The sequence below is a fragment of the Cyrtonyx montezumae genome, unplaced genomic scaffold (assembly GCF_038088225.1).
Source record: "Cyrtonyx montezumae isolate F1298 unplaced genomic scaffold, pur_monq_1.0 scaffold_11, whole genome shotgun sequence".
In the NCBI taxonomy this organism is placed as follows: Eukaryota; Metazoa; Chordata; class Aves; order Galliformes; family Odontophoridae; genus Cyrtonyx; species Cyrtonyx montezumae.
This window is the reverse complement of record NW_027071837.1, coordinates 8,428,042-8,446,071: the sequence shown is the minus strand read 5'-3', so window position 1 is coordinate 8,446,071 and position 18,030 is coordinate 8,428,042. Positions and strand designations below refer to the sequence as shown.

Here is an 18,030-nt window from a genome sequence, read left to right as displayed (position 1 = left end):
ACTGCTTGTGTTCATTGTTTCAGTTTTGATACTTCTTTTATGACACTAGTAATAAAGAGAGGTTGTGTTAAATATTTCAAATACTGAACTGTAACAAGCTTTTATGCTGAGGTTTGGGCTTGGTGCTGAATTCTAACCAAAAATTTCTTTCAAACTTAAAAATTCATACTGTTTGTAACAGGCAGTGGTACGTATGTGTTTGTTTAACTTTGCATATATTATTCACACATGACTTATTGCAGATATCTGAAATGTTACCACTCTTACACTAAAATAGGCATACGTACTTATTTTTTTATCATGCAAACATCATTTGTTTCTCACAAGTATTAATTGCATTTTTTGCCTCTTTTCAGGGGATGTATATCAAATCAACATATGATGGGCTGCATGTAATCACAGGAACAACTGAAAATGTAAGCTTGCTTCTATAGTCCATGCAAGTATCTTCTATGTGGAGTGTATATTTTGATATCAAAACTATCTGTGAACCAAGGCACTTCTTATCAATACTGTTTTATTTATTTATTTTACACATACCATGTCACCGTAAAAAAATTGAAAATATTGGAAATAGATGTAGAAAAATATCTGTGATGAAGTAACTAATTATAAAAGACAAAAATATTGAACTGCTGTTCTCAGTGGTTCCAGTCAAAACATTGCAGTCAGTGATAAGCACATTGCAACACATAAATCAGCATGACTGATTGTTATTCTTGTCATACTGTTCAGTTTTTCTGTGAAGTAGCTTCTTGTTACTTAACTTGGAATTCGTAATTATAAATTTGAAAAAATAAATTTACTTCAACTTCTGCAATATAATTTTTATGACAGACTTCATAATAGAAACCACCCGTTCTGTTTCTCACATAGTCCATGTTTTAGTCACAAAGATCTTATTCAGGCTTGGAGCTGTTTAAAAGTGAATAATTGGATAATTTGAATTTGAAATTTCATAAAGCTGATATTGAAACTAAGCAATGCTAACACCCAAGGAACATGAAATTTGCATTGCGCAGCTAGCCATGTGGGTCCAAAATATCTCATACCATCTAATATATGATATTTTGTTTTGTATAAATCGGTATGGTTTTTTGTCATTCATTTTATGAGATATTAGAGAACCAAGAAAAGCCTGATGATTTAGCTATCACAATTTATGACAAATTTCATGTAAACTAAACATTTATTTGTTTACTTATATTAATAGCGTTGATAGCATTTAGAAGTCATAAGTATTTGTAAATATAGATATAAAAAGTGTATATTGACTCCTGAAACTGACGAATGCACCTTCTTGATTATGTTGCAACCATAGAATAAATAATACATGCTATAATTAATACACCAGTTCACTGTAATTTTAATTAATTTACTTAGAAATATGAAGCAGTTTGTAGAAAGAATAAATACTTATAACTGAAATTAGTGGGCGGAGATTTGAAATTAACCAGCCATTAAAACACTGAAACTTCTTTTTTTTGTCTTCTCTGTGTAAGGTCTTTTTGATAAGACAGCACTACGAAATTGTTCAGTTGTTTTTTTGTTTTATTTTTTCTTACAGTGTAATCAAATGTGCAGTTAAACCAGCTTCAAAGACATTTAATTTCTGGCATTTCAGCAAATTGATTTTTCATTCCTTTTGAAGGGATAATTGACCTCAGAACTAATGTTTAATTTTAAAAGATAATAATTAGCTCAGCCTTGTCAAAGTCAGGATAGGAGCTAAAAAAAAAAGAAAGAAAGAACGAGGCCTCTGCTTTTTCAACTAATGTCAGCTGAAGTTAAATGCATTATGAGTAGTGATATTTGCTTCCATTTCCTGCTTACCTTTCTTTCACTAGGTAAAGCAAATTTACATTCACACTAAATTCTAGAAATGGAAATATAGTATCTTTGTGTTATAAGTTAAGTCCTGTATCAAGAGCAGTCTGACAAAAGTCTATGTTTCCACTAAAAAGATAAATTGTTCGAGCCAGGCAGATTTTGGCTAGAAAATATATAGGCAAAATCCTTTTTATTTTGGAGTGGAAGGACTAAAATACAGGACTAAGATGATAGCTGTCTGTAATGGCCAGGCAGTTTAGCTGAAGGGCTGGAACCCCTGCTACACATGATGCAGAAAGCCTTAGGAAAGAACAAGCAGAAATGAAGTAGGTGTGTGGTTAGCAAAAGCACATGAAGGGAGGTTGGAATGATAAGCGAGAAGGCTGGAGGTGATAGCTGTGCTTGAAATAATACCCATAACACTTGGAATCAATGTCAAATATTGGCTATTTGCCTTACTGGTTTATTACTTATTGAATAATTAATGATGTTTCCTACTACTCCCTAGCAACTGTAGTCTGCAAAATCTACTGATTAGTCAGCAGGTGGCCACTATTGGAAAGTGTTTGAGATCCTCACAGAGAGAGGCCAGTTAACAGAGAGAGGCCTCACAGAGAGAGGCCACAAAACAGTTCTGGCCCACAGTATGGGTTGCAGGGGGATCCTGTGAGAAGAGTCAGGAAGCTGCTCTGTATCAGATATGAGCCAGTTCCAGACAGCTCCAAAAGTCACTGGCAAAAGCTGAGACAGACACTGGTTGTGTCTCCTTATTTACCTGTTTAAGAAAGCTTGGTTTTCCAATGATGCTAATTAGTGAGTCATCTCCTTGCCCTTATCTAAACCCTTAAGCTTTTAAACTGTATTTTCTCCCCGTTCTGTTGAGGAAGTTGAGTAATTAACTATCTGTGTGATGCTTGTCTGCCTACCAGGGTTAAATCATAACAATGTCTTCAGTATTTTGTTTAGAAAAAACTGTAGTCATTTTCTGTCCAATGGCTGTTTGGGTTTTTGTTGTGTTTGTTCCTGTTGCCATTATTACTTCTATTTGTTTATAGTATACATCCACATAGCGGATGTAAATGATAGCTGTGATTTGTAGTTGGAGTAGACTGCCCAACAGAACAGCTCTTGCCAGTTTGCTGGAAGTTTTGATGTATAGACAGTGAGGTCATGTTTCTAAGACTCTTGAAGTCACCTTTAGTGCAGGTAAATCTTTTTTCTGTCGCATTTATCGATATGCTGCTGACCATGTTCACGTATCTTGAAGGACAGTGAAATTTAATCCATTTTGATGTGATCAGAAGAAGCTATATTTAGTGTAAGGAAGTTTTTCAACTCAGAGATCCAAAATTACAGGAGTGGAGTAATATTATATATACTGAAGAGCTAGCCTGTCAAGGACTTAATCTATTTGTAATTACCATTTTATGTTCATGTGGTTAATCTAATAATGTCTTGAAAGTGATGGAGCTGTAGTATATTTCCAGAGTATTTGCAGTGGATTTAAGCAGAAAGCCTGTTACAAAACTGTTAGGCCTACTTTTCTGTTATATGTATGTTTTTCCCAGCCCTGTCCTTGGATGCATTGTAGTTCAGTATTTGTTGGTTATGTGATGTAAATTCACCCAGTGAGTTCCCAGCAAGACTGTGACAGCTCATGGCCAGAGACTTTGAGAGGTAAAGAAGCTAAAATAGTTCAAACAGTAAAAAGGTTGTTCATAACCTTGGGAAGTAGCATTTGAAATTACTTCATCACTGAATTGCCATTTGTTAGATAAAAAAATGGTTCCTTACAAATACAATTTTTAATAAACATAATAAATTATTGTAATTTGATAATGATACTTCTCTGGGAAGAGTTTTCTTGCCTCTTTCCCCACTCATGGTTTCCATCTATGCTCTTCTCTTATGCTCCCCCACCCCAAATATAAAGTTGATTGTTATCTTCTGTCCTTAGTCTCCTGCTGACCAGTGTAAGAAAATCCACGCTGGTGATGAGGTGATTCAAGTCAATCATCAAACTGTGGTAAGTATTCTGGAGGTTCTGCTCTGCAGGTGTTGCCTATTCCCACTGCTAAAAATATAATAACTCTTGCTAGGTAACTTTGCCAAATTAGATCACTCTTTATGCCTTTTATAATACCATGATCATTGCTTACACTTAAAAAGGCAGAAATCATCATTAACTAGCCTAGAAGACTTATCCCCATGCAGTGGAGACTAAATATTTCTTTTCCCCTTTTTCTCTTACTTTCCTGTACCCCAAAACTTTTATTCAATGCTTTATTCACTTTTTAATTCAGATTTCACACCTTCATTCTCTCTAAAATAAAAATCCAGCGGCATTTTGTATTGATTTATAACTGGTTATGATGACTCCTATTTTGCTTTGACATGATTTCTGAGTTGAAAGAGGAGAAATATCTCTCTAATGTGTCACTCTTCAGTTTATATCATTTGAAGCATTTAGCATTGCCCTTTGAAGAGGCTTATTTACTTTTAAGATCTTAAATACCTCCTGAGTTGTTAGTTTTCAAGATTCTTATATATATGTATTATATATATATGTTTCAAATATATGTATCTAATTAAATCCACTGTCTCCAGTATCATTACTGTTTTCCATAGAGATGATTCTTAAATCATTAAAGGATGGACATTTCTTTAATGTTGTGCTAGTCTGTCAAGTGTAAATCCTGTTTTTTAAAAACATCAATTCTGAAAACAATTAGTTACAGTCATTTTGTATTACCATTAGTGAAAATACTTTCCTGATTAGAGAAAGTAGAGGTTTTGTTGAATAGGTTCTAATCCTGTAACTGACTATTGGCATCATCTCATCCAATTTTGACTAAACAAAGTCAATGTATTTTCTGGATAAATTAATATTTGTTCATTCACCATGACAATTTGATTTTTCACAACATTCAGCTATGTTCCCATAACGTGTAATAAGTTTTTCCAGTAGTTAATTCTTCTTGTTGCTGAGTGGGTGTCATTTTATTTGTATTATGCTTTTGTTTGTCATAAGCTTCCAGTCCTTTGATCTTGATATATTTTTATCTATTTTACTGGAGATCCCATTTCTCACGTAGGTATTTTCAAGGTGTAATCAAATTACCTCTTCACCTTTTTTTTTTTATAACCTAAATTATTTGAGCACTTTCAGCATTTCATCATAATACATTACTTTGTTTAAACTCCCATCTGTAATACTTTGCATATTTAACACTGAGTTACTGCTCTGCAGGAAAAACATACTCAAAGACAAGGCAATACACCTCTGCTAAAGTGCTACAAATGAGTCTATTTTACAGTAACCACTACCAACTTGCTGTTTGCTATTTTTAAAGGCTACTATTCATTTTTCTTCTTTTACAGGCAAAAATGAAACTAAAAGAACACTTGGATTTATTCCCTATAAAATAAAAACTTTAATTTCAATTTAAATTTGTCTTTTTCCATCGAGGGTCCATTTGAAGAGAGAAATCACTAACCATTTTGAAATTGTGAGAGAAGTAAGCTTTTAAATAGGTTTAAGATCTAGAGTTGAAAATAGTTATACTGTCCCTACATTCCAGTGGAGTCAGCACAGATAACAGCACTTCTAATCCTAGAGGCATTTCTCTGGGGTTGTAATGCTATAGCAGAGGATTAAGTATGCTGACAATGTCAGTCCATTGAATTCCTGTATGTGTGGAGTTAAGTATTTTGGGGTTGGTGTGACTGGAATATTTTGGCTGCATGTCTTCAAAATAATTCTTGTTACTTAAAATTTATATAATCATTTTATATAAGGCAAATCTGAATTAAGTAAGAAATGTCTGATCGCTAAGGGTACATATATTAATGAGATTTTTTTCCTGAAATCAGTTATCTGAACAATTGTATTAACCATATTAACAAAAAAGTACAATTTGCTTTACTTTTCAAATGATTTTTCAGTGTAGATGAAAATTTAATAGAAATGATTTCAGAAAGTATCAAAGCAAAACTGCTTACAAATTATATAATGCAACATTTGAGTAAGAAATAAAAGATTTACCACGTGGAATTTGCTCTAACCAAAGAACACTCTGTTATACAATTATGAAGATCAAAGAAAAAATAATAGTACTTTAGGCAAGAAATTAATTAAATCAGTCGACTCACTATTAGCTGTTAAGATCACTTAATCATTATCCAATTTCCTTATTTGCTTTTCTGCTTATCCTTCTTGCTTATTAGATTTTAATAAAACAGCACAAGAAATTTGAAAAATAAATTACATATTCTAAAATATATTAACTCCTTTTTTGTCTTGTCAGTAACAGCAGGCACTAATTCTGCCACTATCTTGAGAATTTCTATTTTCTTTTTTTAGAAAATTAAATATAAATCATATGTCACTGTGCTTTTTTTTGTTTATAAAAATAATAATTACACCTTAAGTTCTGTAAACAGTATATATTCTGATGTTTAGCTGAAAAAGGGAAGGTAAATTTCATTTTGTCTTAAATTTCCTTAAAGTTTTTTTTTTTTTTTTTTTATTAGATGGGAATTGTTTCATTAACTAAAGAATTAGTATTGTCATGCAGAGAAAATAGTCTAAAATTAATGCTTAGAAATACTCATTTCTTCTTATTTTCCATAACATTAATAATACAGAATGTAGGACAATTAGAAGAAGGGCAGTCATAAAAAATACAGAAATATATACATATTTGGAATGGAAGCAAGATTGATAAGTTAAGGCCAAATCATCTGTATCTAAGTTTACTAAAGACAACAATGCTTCAATTGCAAGTCCCTGAGCACAGGTTTTTATTAAATATTCTGCTTTAGGATAGCTCTGTATGTCGTGGAAATGTAAGGTGGAAAACATTTGCAAACACTATGGAAGAATTTACACAGAAAAGGATAATTAAAGACATGTAGAAAAGGGCTCGTTAGATGAAATACAATATGCATTTATGAAAAATAAATGATTAGTGTTCTACCTTTGATAGTTTTTCAGACAACAGAAATCTTATGGATTCAAACAAATATTGATCTGTCCATCTATGAAATATTTTATCTATGTTTGAATATGAAAGTGTTAGATTAACAAGGGAAAACTGCATTTTTAGAAAACTGAGAGCTCGTTTTGAAGATTAGAATTTGAAGGTCATTTAATAGGACAGAGAGCAATAATAATGCTTTTAGTAACTCACGTTGAAATGTTACTCAGGAGCAGCTGGCGAGAATCCAGAAGTCAGAACGTAGTAATTAATCCCAAATCGACTCATCACCACAGAGGTGATGTGACTGAAAATGGCAAGGATGAACTCGGAATTAATCAGGAACACATTTCCAAGGGAAATAGAGTTTTAATGCCATTGTCTTGACATTGGTAATATCTTGTCTGAAACACTGTTCAGATCATTTGCAGTCATCAAAGGTGAATTTACATATGAACATTTAAAAATGTAATGGAGGCAAATAAAATGTATTGCCTGTCTCAGATGAAGGGATTCTTTAATATAAATTTTTTAAGGACTTTAATTTGGTTAATCCAGCCAGCTAGGTCTGAGAGGAAATAGAATTCCTCTGTCTTAGCACGTAGAGGTATATGGGCTAGGAAAGGAAAGGAGCAGTTTAATGCAAAAATAATGTTGTGGAAGAGTAAACATCCATACAAATGTCTGTAAGTAGATCTGTGGTAAAATTTGAAAGAGATCTGCTTAGGATGGTGATTGAGGAACTGATAAAAATGATTAACTTATAGTTGCTTTCGACTACATAGAACAGGAAACAAATGGGTTTACAAGCCTGGAAAGGCTCTTTCCCTTTCATAATGCTCGCTGTCTGTCAATTAGCATACTTTGATAATAGCATGAAGAATGTGAACAGGTGGATGTATAAAATGCTCAAAGTCCTATAGCTGTAAATTGTGCTTTGAATCCCATTCATGCAAATCTGGATCTTTTAAATGAGAAGTAACAAAAGTAAGATCCCTGCAACAGTTCAGTAAATTTCAGCACTAACTTATTGATCTAAAAATGTCTGCAATATTAATTCAATAAGTGTATGTGTATTGAATTGTAAATTTGAGTCTTAATGAAAGTTCAGAGTGGATGGAGATATATCTGCAGATGTAATGCCAGGTTGTACTATTTGTGTTTTATCTCACTGTGTTGTGAAATACAAGTAGGAAAAAGAAAGATAAAAAACTGAAGAGAAAATGTCATATGAATTACAACTTCTGCCCCCCAAAATAAATCATTTGGTTTATAAAGAAATGTCCACGTATCACTCTAAGAACTATGCCTTTCACTGTCTCTATTACTTTATGAAAATCACTCTGTAAAATAAAGGAAGAATGTTTATATTTCCACTATCAATTACTGTTAAGATCTAAATGAGGAGAGTGAATCAGTTAATGAAGAACTTCCATTCAGTGACAAAAAGTAGTCTCATGATCTTGCAGCACATTTCTGCCTAATAATAATTTCTGATATCTATATTATTGAAACAGCTTCCCTTGATTAGTCCCCTAGCCTAGGCAGTATTGAATGGCAAAGTGAATTCTAGCTTTAAAATACAAAAATATGTCTGTTTCCTTAATAAAAAGTTAATTACATGTTTATTTTTAATGAAAATATGAAGAAAGGTCACACTGCTAAGATTCAAATAAATATCCAGATGGGTTTGCTTATGTATTCAAAGAGCCTTGAGGGGGAACATCTGTACTGGTTCATGTAGGGGTTAGGTCTGACTGGAGTCAAAATTATTTGTTTGCAGGTGGTTTGCAATGTCATATGTTCTAAATATTTCATAAATATTATACTGTACAATTGGTTTCCTGATCAAATGCATAGTAAGGCAGGTCCTTTTAGTTAATGCAGCTTGTCAAATAATACCATCAATACACACAACTCTGACAAATGGGTGAAGGTTTGATCTACCTTATTTCTGTAAGATGCATTATGTATTTTTGTATTTAAGGGTTTTTTTTTGTTGTTGTTTTTTGTTTTTATCATTGTATAGGATTTTATAAAGTAGTAAAGGAACTGAGGAAACACACTTATGCTTTATCCCTAGAATTTTCAGGAAAAGCAGAGAAAAGAATATAGGTATTCTCTTGACTAAGGACTTCTAGTTACATTCTCTGAGTTGTCTTTGAAATTTGTATAATAGCAAACAAGTCGCTATGGAGGTAAATAACTCTTGTGGTGGCGTTAACTACTGGAATCCTCTGATAAGCATCATTGTGTTCAACAGTCTGGCTGTTTCTTCAGTTCATTTTAATAGATGCATAGGCTTACTGCCTATATACTCATCCACAAATGCACTGTGGAGGAGCAAAGTCAATACTGGGAGATTCTAAAGTAAAGTTATTGAAGACAAACTAGAAGACAAATTAGTTGAATGTAGGTTAATGAGTGAGCTGTGTTTTTCTGAGCATACTACTTATGCAGTTCTAACTGTAAAATTATCAGCTTTGGATACACATAATTACTACAGAATTGTGTATGTTTATATTATTATGCTCTCGTGATAAAGAAATCTAGTATCATAAGAACAGATATTTTTGAACTGCTGTTTTGAATTTACTGTGTATTCCAGTTTCCACTAAATATCTTTCTTGTAATTTATTTGTGGAAATTTATATAAAACAGCCAACAGTAGTGAAAATTTTTTTCACTATAACCTTTTTCATAAAGCAGAAGTACAAATCAATAAAAAAGTTAATTGAAAAATCCTAAAAATAATTAAAAGAAATTAAAGTTCTGCCTACCTCTTAACATTTTCAGTTACATTACATTAATCTATCTATTGGACTAGATGACCTTTTGAAGTTCTTTCTAATCCTGGACATTCTGTGATTCTATCTTTAAAAAATTAAAAAGATGTTTTCTTTTTGGCTAATGTTATGAAAACAAACATATTTTAAGACTCTGAGTATCTCATTTCCTGTGATATTAATCTTTTGTCTTTACAAACGTTGTGCATCTTCTTCCAGGTGACTAGTGATGGGGCAAGCAGTTATGACCTTAAACTATGGTAGGGTAGGTTCAGCTTGGATATCAGAAATATCTTAGGAAGAGTGGTGATGCATTGCAACAGGCTGCCCTGGGAGGTGGCGGAGTCACTGTCCCTTCAAGTGTTCAGGGAATAGTAGATGTGGCACTGAGGGAAATGGGTTAGTGGGCATGGTGGGGATGGGTTGATGGTTGGAACTGCTGATCTTAGTGGTCTTTTCCAACCTTAATGACTCTGTGGTTCTGTCACGTTGGTGGTAATCCTCATTGCTGGCCTCTGACTGTGTTTTTCACATTCTTTGTGTTGTGAACCAGGTGTAACCACAGGCATATGAGACTTTCCACAATCTACTTTGTTGTCCTGTATTTCCAAGAGAGCACATACACAGAAATAGAGCATTGTATTACGTTATGGATGTAGGTCTAGTAGAGAATTGCACCATGACTATAACTTCTCTGTGTCGTACAAAGAGAACATAATAATGCCCTGAATTTGTTGATTTACATGTAATGGGTATTCTAATTGCTCCAATTTCTTTTTTTTTTTTTTCCCTAGGAAGATAAAGCATCATGCTAGGTGGTTTTCTTTTATTTTTTTTCTTCATTAATATTATGTTAACTTCAATACTGAGTGAAATGTCTTAACCCATATTGTAGAACCTGATAACCTGATTAACTGAATGGTTAAAAACTTAAAGGAGCAAAATACACTTTTGCTGACCACATCTCACCACAGATAAGAGTTGATAATTGCTATTAAAGAGTGTTTAAGAATAAATGTCACACTCTGTCTGAAGGACTGATTTTCAACAAAGAATTTTTAATCCCCTGTAATGACTTCTATTTTCTCAAAGATATTTTTAGTAATACAATTAATAGTAACATGTCCAAATTCCTGAGAGCATTTTATCATAGCCTAGTAGTAATGATTGCAGACTGTTCTTAAATAGATCTTGGTATTTAATGGTTTTGTCATTAAGATTATCATTAGAATAATTTATCATTAACTTAATTATTTATCATTCTTATCTAAAAGGAGCTCATGGAACTCTAAAGGTTTCAACATACTGAAAATTACAGCCATCTATTACAGTAAAAAAAATCACTTTCAGTTTTGTAACTAAGTCAAAAAGTACATGAAGTACATATATACAGTCATTTTATAAGCAGGACACAAACTAGAATAGTTTGTTTGGACTTGAAGTTGATGTATTTGTTTTTAGTTGTGGCTTCTTTAAATTTACTTCCATTTTCTGCTTTCCTTTGACCAGTGCATTTTTAGAATGTTTTCCAGCAACAGTAGAAATAAAATAGAACTTAAAAAAAAATCTATTGATATCCTTTTCAGAACTGTGGCACATACTGAAATTCTTTCCAAGACAAGTGTTCACTTTTGGGATCCTGGCTTCAACCCACTGTGAAGATCAGATGAAGATGATAGGGTTCTAGCCTGTCGGTCCTTAGCCTCTCATAAGAGGATTTGTACTGAGATCTCTTCATTTTTGCTTTTATGATTTTTCTCTTTGCCTTCATGTATAATTAGTTACTAAATTCCTCTAAAAGAAAGTAATTATAAATCATTCTTGATGTAATATTCTGCTATTTGTAGACTGCGCTGATCCTGAATACTTGATTTTTTTAAATATTATTTTTATTGATCATAACAACAGTGATGATAAAACTGTTATAGTAAGCTTACCAGTTAAGCTTAGTCACAAATTATAGCAAGTATAGCAAATATAACGACACTGAATGCTTGCATGTACTTGCAGGGTTAAGCTCAAAACTTGTGGGACATCTGTTTACGTCACAAATGTATTAACAAAAAATACAAATGTTAGAAGGAATTTATGGAATTCATAGAGCCAAATCTGTTCTCATATTTAACTGTTATTTAAATAAGAGAATATTCAACTCGCTCTAATTAGGGAGAAATACATTTTTAATTTTTAAAAATATGAATTTTAGTGAATTTCACTTTCTATTCTGAATTTATACATCTGACCATTTTGATACATCTTTTTTTCTCATGTGCCTATACACCTGAGGTAAATGTGATCATTAGCATGTAAACATAAGACTAATTTTAGCATAATCATAAATATGTACTCTTTTATATTATTCAAAATTTCTTCAGCCACTTACCTTTATAGTAACCTGAATTATTTGTTTCTATCTGGGGTGCGTGTGGAAGAATCAAGTAAATGATAACTTATTTTCAAGTAGGATCTAAAAGCTGCTATAAATGTTGATAAAGCGTAGTATGTCTGCCCCCTCCACAGTGAGGGCTTCAACTAGGGATCCAGACAAATAATTCCATAACTGCTAGTCCTCAGTTAACAGAGAATGCAAAGCTTTCTGTCTCCAAAGTCATGAAAAATACTCTCTTCATTTGTCTGTAATGGCAACGTTGAAATATTATGTGTATTACATTTTTTTTCCCTGATACTTGCTAGGAATAAAATAAAATTTGATTTGTCTCACTGAATGTTTCAAGAGAAGAGGAACTAGTAAATTTTGGAGGGAAAGAGGGACATACCTTTTGTTTTTGTCAATTGACTCATCACCAAATCCCTCTGCTGTAAAATAACTACCTTATCTACTTCCTCCCTCTGCCTCTTTGCCTTGTTTTCCATTAATGATATCTCCGAAAGCACTAGTATTGTGTCTGTTCATGAGCAGAGTACACATGGAAAGGTTACCCAGTCAAGGGAACATATAAAATATGAGTTTTGCTTGTCTTTCTCTCAGAACTGTATTAATTTGGTGTTCACAAAATTACTTGCTACAATCCTTTGTGGCAGCTGTCATGTCCTAACTGCTTTTGAAACATCCTTTCTTTTTTCAAACTTGATTTAAAACATACAGTGACCTTACAAATTATTAAAAGGGAGACAGTGTTCACTTGTGCGTTATTTTATTGAGAAATCAGGCTTAAAAAAAAGCAGAAATCACCCAACTTCACCAGAATCATTTCAGTCCAACAGAAGTAATCAGATATACTTTATAAAAAGTGCTTGTGTTTTCAAAGAGCAGAAAGTAATAGACCATTTCAGCTCATAGAAGCCTTCCTTTACATCTAAAGTTAAATAGAAAGCTTTCAAAATTCAGTTATGGAATTGTTTTCTTAGGTTGGCTGGCAGTTAAAGAACCTGGTAAATGCATTGCGGGAAGACCCAAATGGCGTGATTTTAACCTTGAAAAAACGTCCTCAGAATACCCTGGTTTCTGCTCCTGCCCTTTTGAAGAACGTCAGGTGGAAGCCTCTTGCACTTCAGGTAAGAAGAAGGCCGTTGCAGCTCTCGTGTCATGGTAAATCCTTCACTCTATTCAAGGGAAAACATCTGGAATTGTTCTTTACACTAAAAGAAACAGAATCCTCTTTAAAAAGGATTCCTAGTTCCTTCGAAATAGGCTGCCAGGTCTGTATGGCAGTACTGTATGTGTTAATAAGATTGTTTTCCTCATTTTTTTTCCCTGAAGTTGGAATCAGAAACATGACAAAAAAGAAAAAAAGAACTCAAATATGCTCAGTTACTAACTTAAAAGCTTGCATTCAATTATATATTTTTATCCTTTATGATGTGTAATCTGTAGTAGGTTCATGTACTTTTGGAGCATGGCAGGTTCACAGGGCTGTTTGCTTGGTGCACATGATACATTGTGTTCCTAAATCATTTCTAAGTGAATAAACAAAGCAAACCTTTCGTACCTGTGCTGTCAAGTTTCCTTCCCACCTGCTTTTTATTGGATCTTTCATGCTTCAGAGTACCTACATCCTGTACAGCTACTGTACAGTGATTTGTAAGCAATTTGTGCAATCCTTGCAGCTCAGAAGTGCTGACGTTTTGTTTGTGACTACCTTTACTGTGGGAGAAGAAAGGAGCATTGTGACGTTCAGAGGAGAATGAGTTCCCCTCAGATTTTCATGTCATAAGGGCAAAGGATTAGCATCTTTCTCTTTAGCGGCATGATTGTGCGTCTGTTTGTGAACTTCATATGAAGTCTCCAGATGCAGTGAAAGGCATTTGCAACACAGCTTCCATAGTGAACCTCTCTTTATGTTGCTACATTAAGGAATTGTAATTCACAGGCATCACAAATTCAGGAAGCTATATCAGTGTGAAACTAGTATCTGCTGTGTATATGACGTTATTTTCCACAAAAATTATCACCCTTTGTCACTGTAGTAAGATATATTAAAGTGCATCAAACTCTTCTGTAGAATTTTCAACTTTATCACTTTCTGTGTTGTGTCCTTTCCTGATGACTCGGAACTCAAGAGCCCCTGAAGAACAAAGGTTTCTTTAAGTATCATAGTGACTAGGATGTTCTTCCATGCCAGAGAATAATAGTGAGGGACTTCAATACACATATGAGTCATCTCAGGAAACAAAAGGAACATTCTTAGGGTTATTTCTTAACAGTAGACTTTGTAATAAGATGTTGAAAATCAGCCTCAGTCTTCAGTCCACAAAAATGATCTCAAGTGTTAGAACCTAGAGACAATTCCAAATGCAGTTTTTGGTTTTGCCAGTTTCTCAGCTAGATCTAGTGTCATTATTGTTGTCATTAATGACTTGGAACTAACATAATTAAATTTCAAGATGATACTAAAGCTTGTGTTTCCTGGACAGCTGACCTAACAGCTTGATACTGCTGAAAAACAATGATCTCACTTCCCTCTCCCTGTTCATGGCTGCAGGATGTCTTTGCCTTTGTTTGACAGGCTCTTTTTAGACTCTAGATTCATTTAATTCATTGAGTTGGTAGGATGGCTTCTGGTTTTGTTTTTTTTTCATCCTTTTTACCGCTTCTGGATTAAATTGGATCTTGGAGCTTCACGAAGCTACCTGACAGACTTTCAAAAATTAGTAGAATACAGTTAGCATAGACAAGGTTTTACACTTTAAAATTAACCAGCTACATGAATGTAGGATATGGAACTTGTCTGTCCAGGTGACAATCTGCAAAATGAAGTCTGAGTTAAACTAAAACAAGAATGAAAATGATCCAGCAAATGTCAGACTGTCACAAAAAAAATGAGTAACATATTGCACCCTTAGAAAACATGCAGAACAGTTCTTCCATCCCGACACAGTATTTGTGAGGATTAAACAGCAAATCTCAGGTCAGTTTTTGGCTACAAATTCTTCTTTCACTAACAGTTGTCTGTTTTTCTTCTGTATTTTCCTTGCACCTTTACTTCCTGAAGAGGTGAGGAAGGAAATACAGATATAGTGTATAAAGTGAACCCAAATCATTCAAGAAAACAGAGCCAAACGTTTCTTTCCTTCCCCTGCCTTCACTAACTACCAGAAAGCAGGATCCTAAAGGAATTAAGCAGTTACCTAGAAAGTGATAATCCTTTTTCTGAAGTTATAGATGTTTCATAGGCTTTCATGGGAGATATATATATATAGATATATTTCTTTAGAAGAATTAGAAAAGTTGTAGAATAAATTTATTTAGAAGAAATCATACAGTCACTTCTGTACACAGCTACATGAACTATGTTTATGATTCAAAAATGTGATGAATTCTTTTGTAAAATGCTAAAATGTGAGATATAATTCTTATTAAAAAAAAAGAATTTCACAGGTAGAATTTAACAAACTTTTTTCAAACTGCTGAATTTTAAGTTTTTATGCGATACTCAGCTGGAATTTTCTAAAAATCAGCTTTTCTGTGATAGCTTGAGGTATATATAGGTTTTAATTTTTTTCACAACTTTTATGTAAAAAAAACTTTATGAATCATTAGTGATATGTAATCTATGAATGGTCATAAATAGTATTTTTTTCATCTAACTGTACTATTTCTTAGCTGTGTATTCCTGTCATGCTTAAAAGTAACAACAGTAGACTTCAGTCTACTGACTGAAAAATTGACTGAAAATTGACTGAAGTTCTGTTTCAGCTCTTTCAGTGAGGCATGTCTGTCATACCATTTCTTCTTATTTTGTCTCTACTTGGCATTATGTGACACTATAAAATCTATTTTCACTTCTAAATCCTTTCATTATCCTTCTGCTCAGGGTTTTGTTCATCTGCAATGACAAATAGCATTCTGTTAGTTTGCTTATTTTTTTTGTTTGTTTTGTTTTTCAAGATAAAAGTGAGCATACCAGCAATTTCATTCAAGTATTGATTGTATCTTTTCTTTTTATTCCTAGAAATTTTCTAGTGAGAATAATCCTTCCTGTTACAAGTACTTGACCCAGAACATTAAACTTTTTATTCTTTTGCTTGAGCTATAGATCCTGACAGTTGGTGATGTGAGTAATACAGCTTGTCAACAATGACAGTTTTCTAATAATTCTTACATATTAGAAAATGTGTGCTATGCCCTGAGACTAATAAGTATCTTCTGAATAACTCTAGTTAAGTAGCTTATTTCAGATCTTAAATAGATAATAAATACGTTATAAAATTTATACAAATGATAAATTCTATAATATTATGAGAACAGGTGCTTATAGAGCAAGAGAAGGAAAATAGCATCTGCTTAGATGAACTTGCAAATCAAAAAACTGTATATTTTAACTATCAAAAGGTATAAATCCACAATACACGAACGTACTGTGAACGTACTAGCTGTTTCACAGCATAGCCAAACTGATTTGCCAGTGTGGGAGGAATACTGGTGAAGTAGTAGTAGTAAGACTTCTGTTTCTTATGAGGAATAGTATTCTAATTGTGGAACACTCAACCTTTCTGAATAGCAGCTTGTCCAATAAGCAATTATTTATCTGTATCACTGGCATGAATGAATCTGTTCTGACAAAAATGACACGCTATAGGAATTCATAGGGTGATACACAGTTACAAAGCCCAATTTTCCCTTACCACAGGCAATCCATATAGAAGAGTGACGCCTGTGTATTTTCTGTGAATTCACCCATCAGGGGAATTCTGGGGATTGAGCTTATTCCTTCAAGGGAGAAAGCAGAGACTCAGTGCCCCATCCTTAATCATCAAATCCCCTCAAAAGGTAAGGGATGTCCATGTTCAAGCCTCTTGTTGCTATATCACTGGGCTTCACCAGCTTCCTGTATCTTGTCCTGCTGTTTTTTGCAGGATACACTGGGGCGATATGTTTACTGTTTTGAACATCACTTTTGAAATAGATATAATATATAATTATCCCCAATATTTGCAAAACACACTCAGAGTCATAGCAATGTATTTGTTTTCCAAAACTGTTTGAATTTTTTCATTTGGCAAGCAATTGTTTATTTCTAATGAGGGTCAAATTTGTGTTTCATTTTCATTCTGGTATTTAAGCATTACTTAATTATCCTACACATAATGAGCTGTTCCTGTTTGAAATTATGAATAGCTAGCAGCAAGTTACCTTGTGTTACTTTCAGAAGTTCTTTATTCTTTATTAACAAAACATGTTTTTCTTAGGAGTTTTTTTGCTTATGAGTGACTACTCATACATTATGCCAAGCAATCATTTGCACACACACTCAGAGTCAGCAAAATAATTTTAAGAATTTTAACTGGACTTGATATGGCAATTTAAAAAGTTGAGAATGTCTGTTTAATTGATAGCCCTGGCTGTGATTATATTTGCTATTATTAAAATGACCTAGTTCAGTCAGTTGGAGAAAATCCAGAGCACAGTACAATTCATTAGTGTCCTTGGAAACAAACCATATGAGGAGAAAAACAGAGTTTTCTTTTCTTGCTGCCAAAATGGGGAAACAGATAGCACTGAGAATGTAAAACAAACAAACTAACTAAAAGAAACCTAAATAAAAAGTTAAAGTGGACAGGAAATTTCTAATTTTCTGGGAATTACTCGCAAAAGACTTGTATAGGTAGTTTCTTTTCTGAGTCTGAAATGCCTTTCCTACTTGTCATTTTCTTGACAGTGATAATATGAAAGTAGGTATCCAACTGCAGGTAAGTTGGGGGATTACTAGAATATTTGCTGTTTAATCTCTTGACTACTATTGCCACACCATAACTGTTGGAATAGTGATAGAATACTAAATGCAGTAGCTAACACTGCAGATTGCACTCGTCATTAATCTCCAGACAAGTTATTAGAAAGTCAGTCATGAATGACACTTATCTTTGGCAGCAATTTTTTAATTATTTGTATTTATAAAATAAAAGATGAACACAGACATTTGAATAAGAAAGAGAGAATTAACAATAACCAGAGAAAGACAATAATTTTGACC

At 33.3% G+C, this 18,030-nt stretch overlaps 1 protein-coding gene across 1 annotated transcript in view; it reads left to right on the top strand.

The window, feature by feature from the left end:
• The window catches only part of LOC136044276 (connector enhancer of kinase suppressor of ras 2-like), a 160,524-nt gene that overhangs the window by 89,080 nt on the left and 53,414 nt on the right, over window positions 1-18,030 (top strand). Inside the window, 3 exon segments of the mRNA XM_065729510.1 lie at window positions 357-416; window positions 3,788-3,856; window positions 12,965-13,111. Of these exon segments, the coding sequence (XP_065585582.1) occupies window positions 357-416; window positions 3,788-3,856; window positions 12,965-13,111 (276 nt within the window).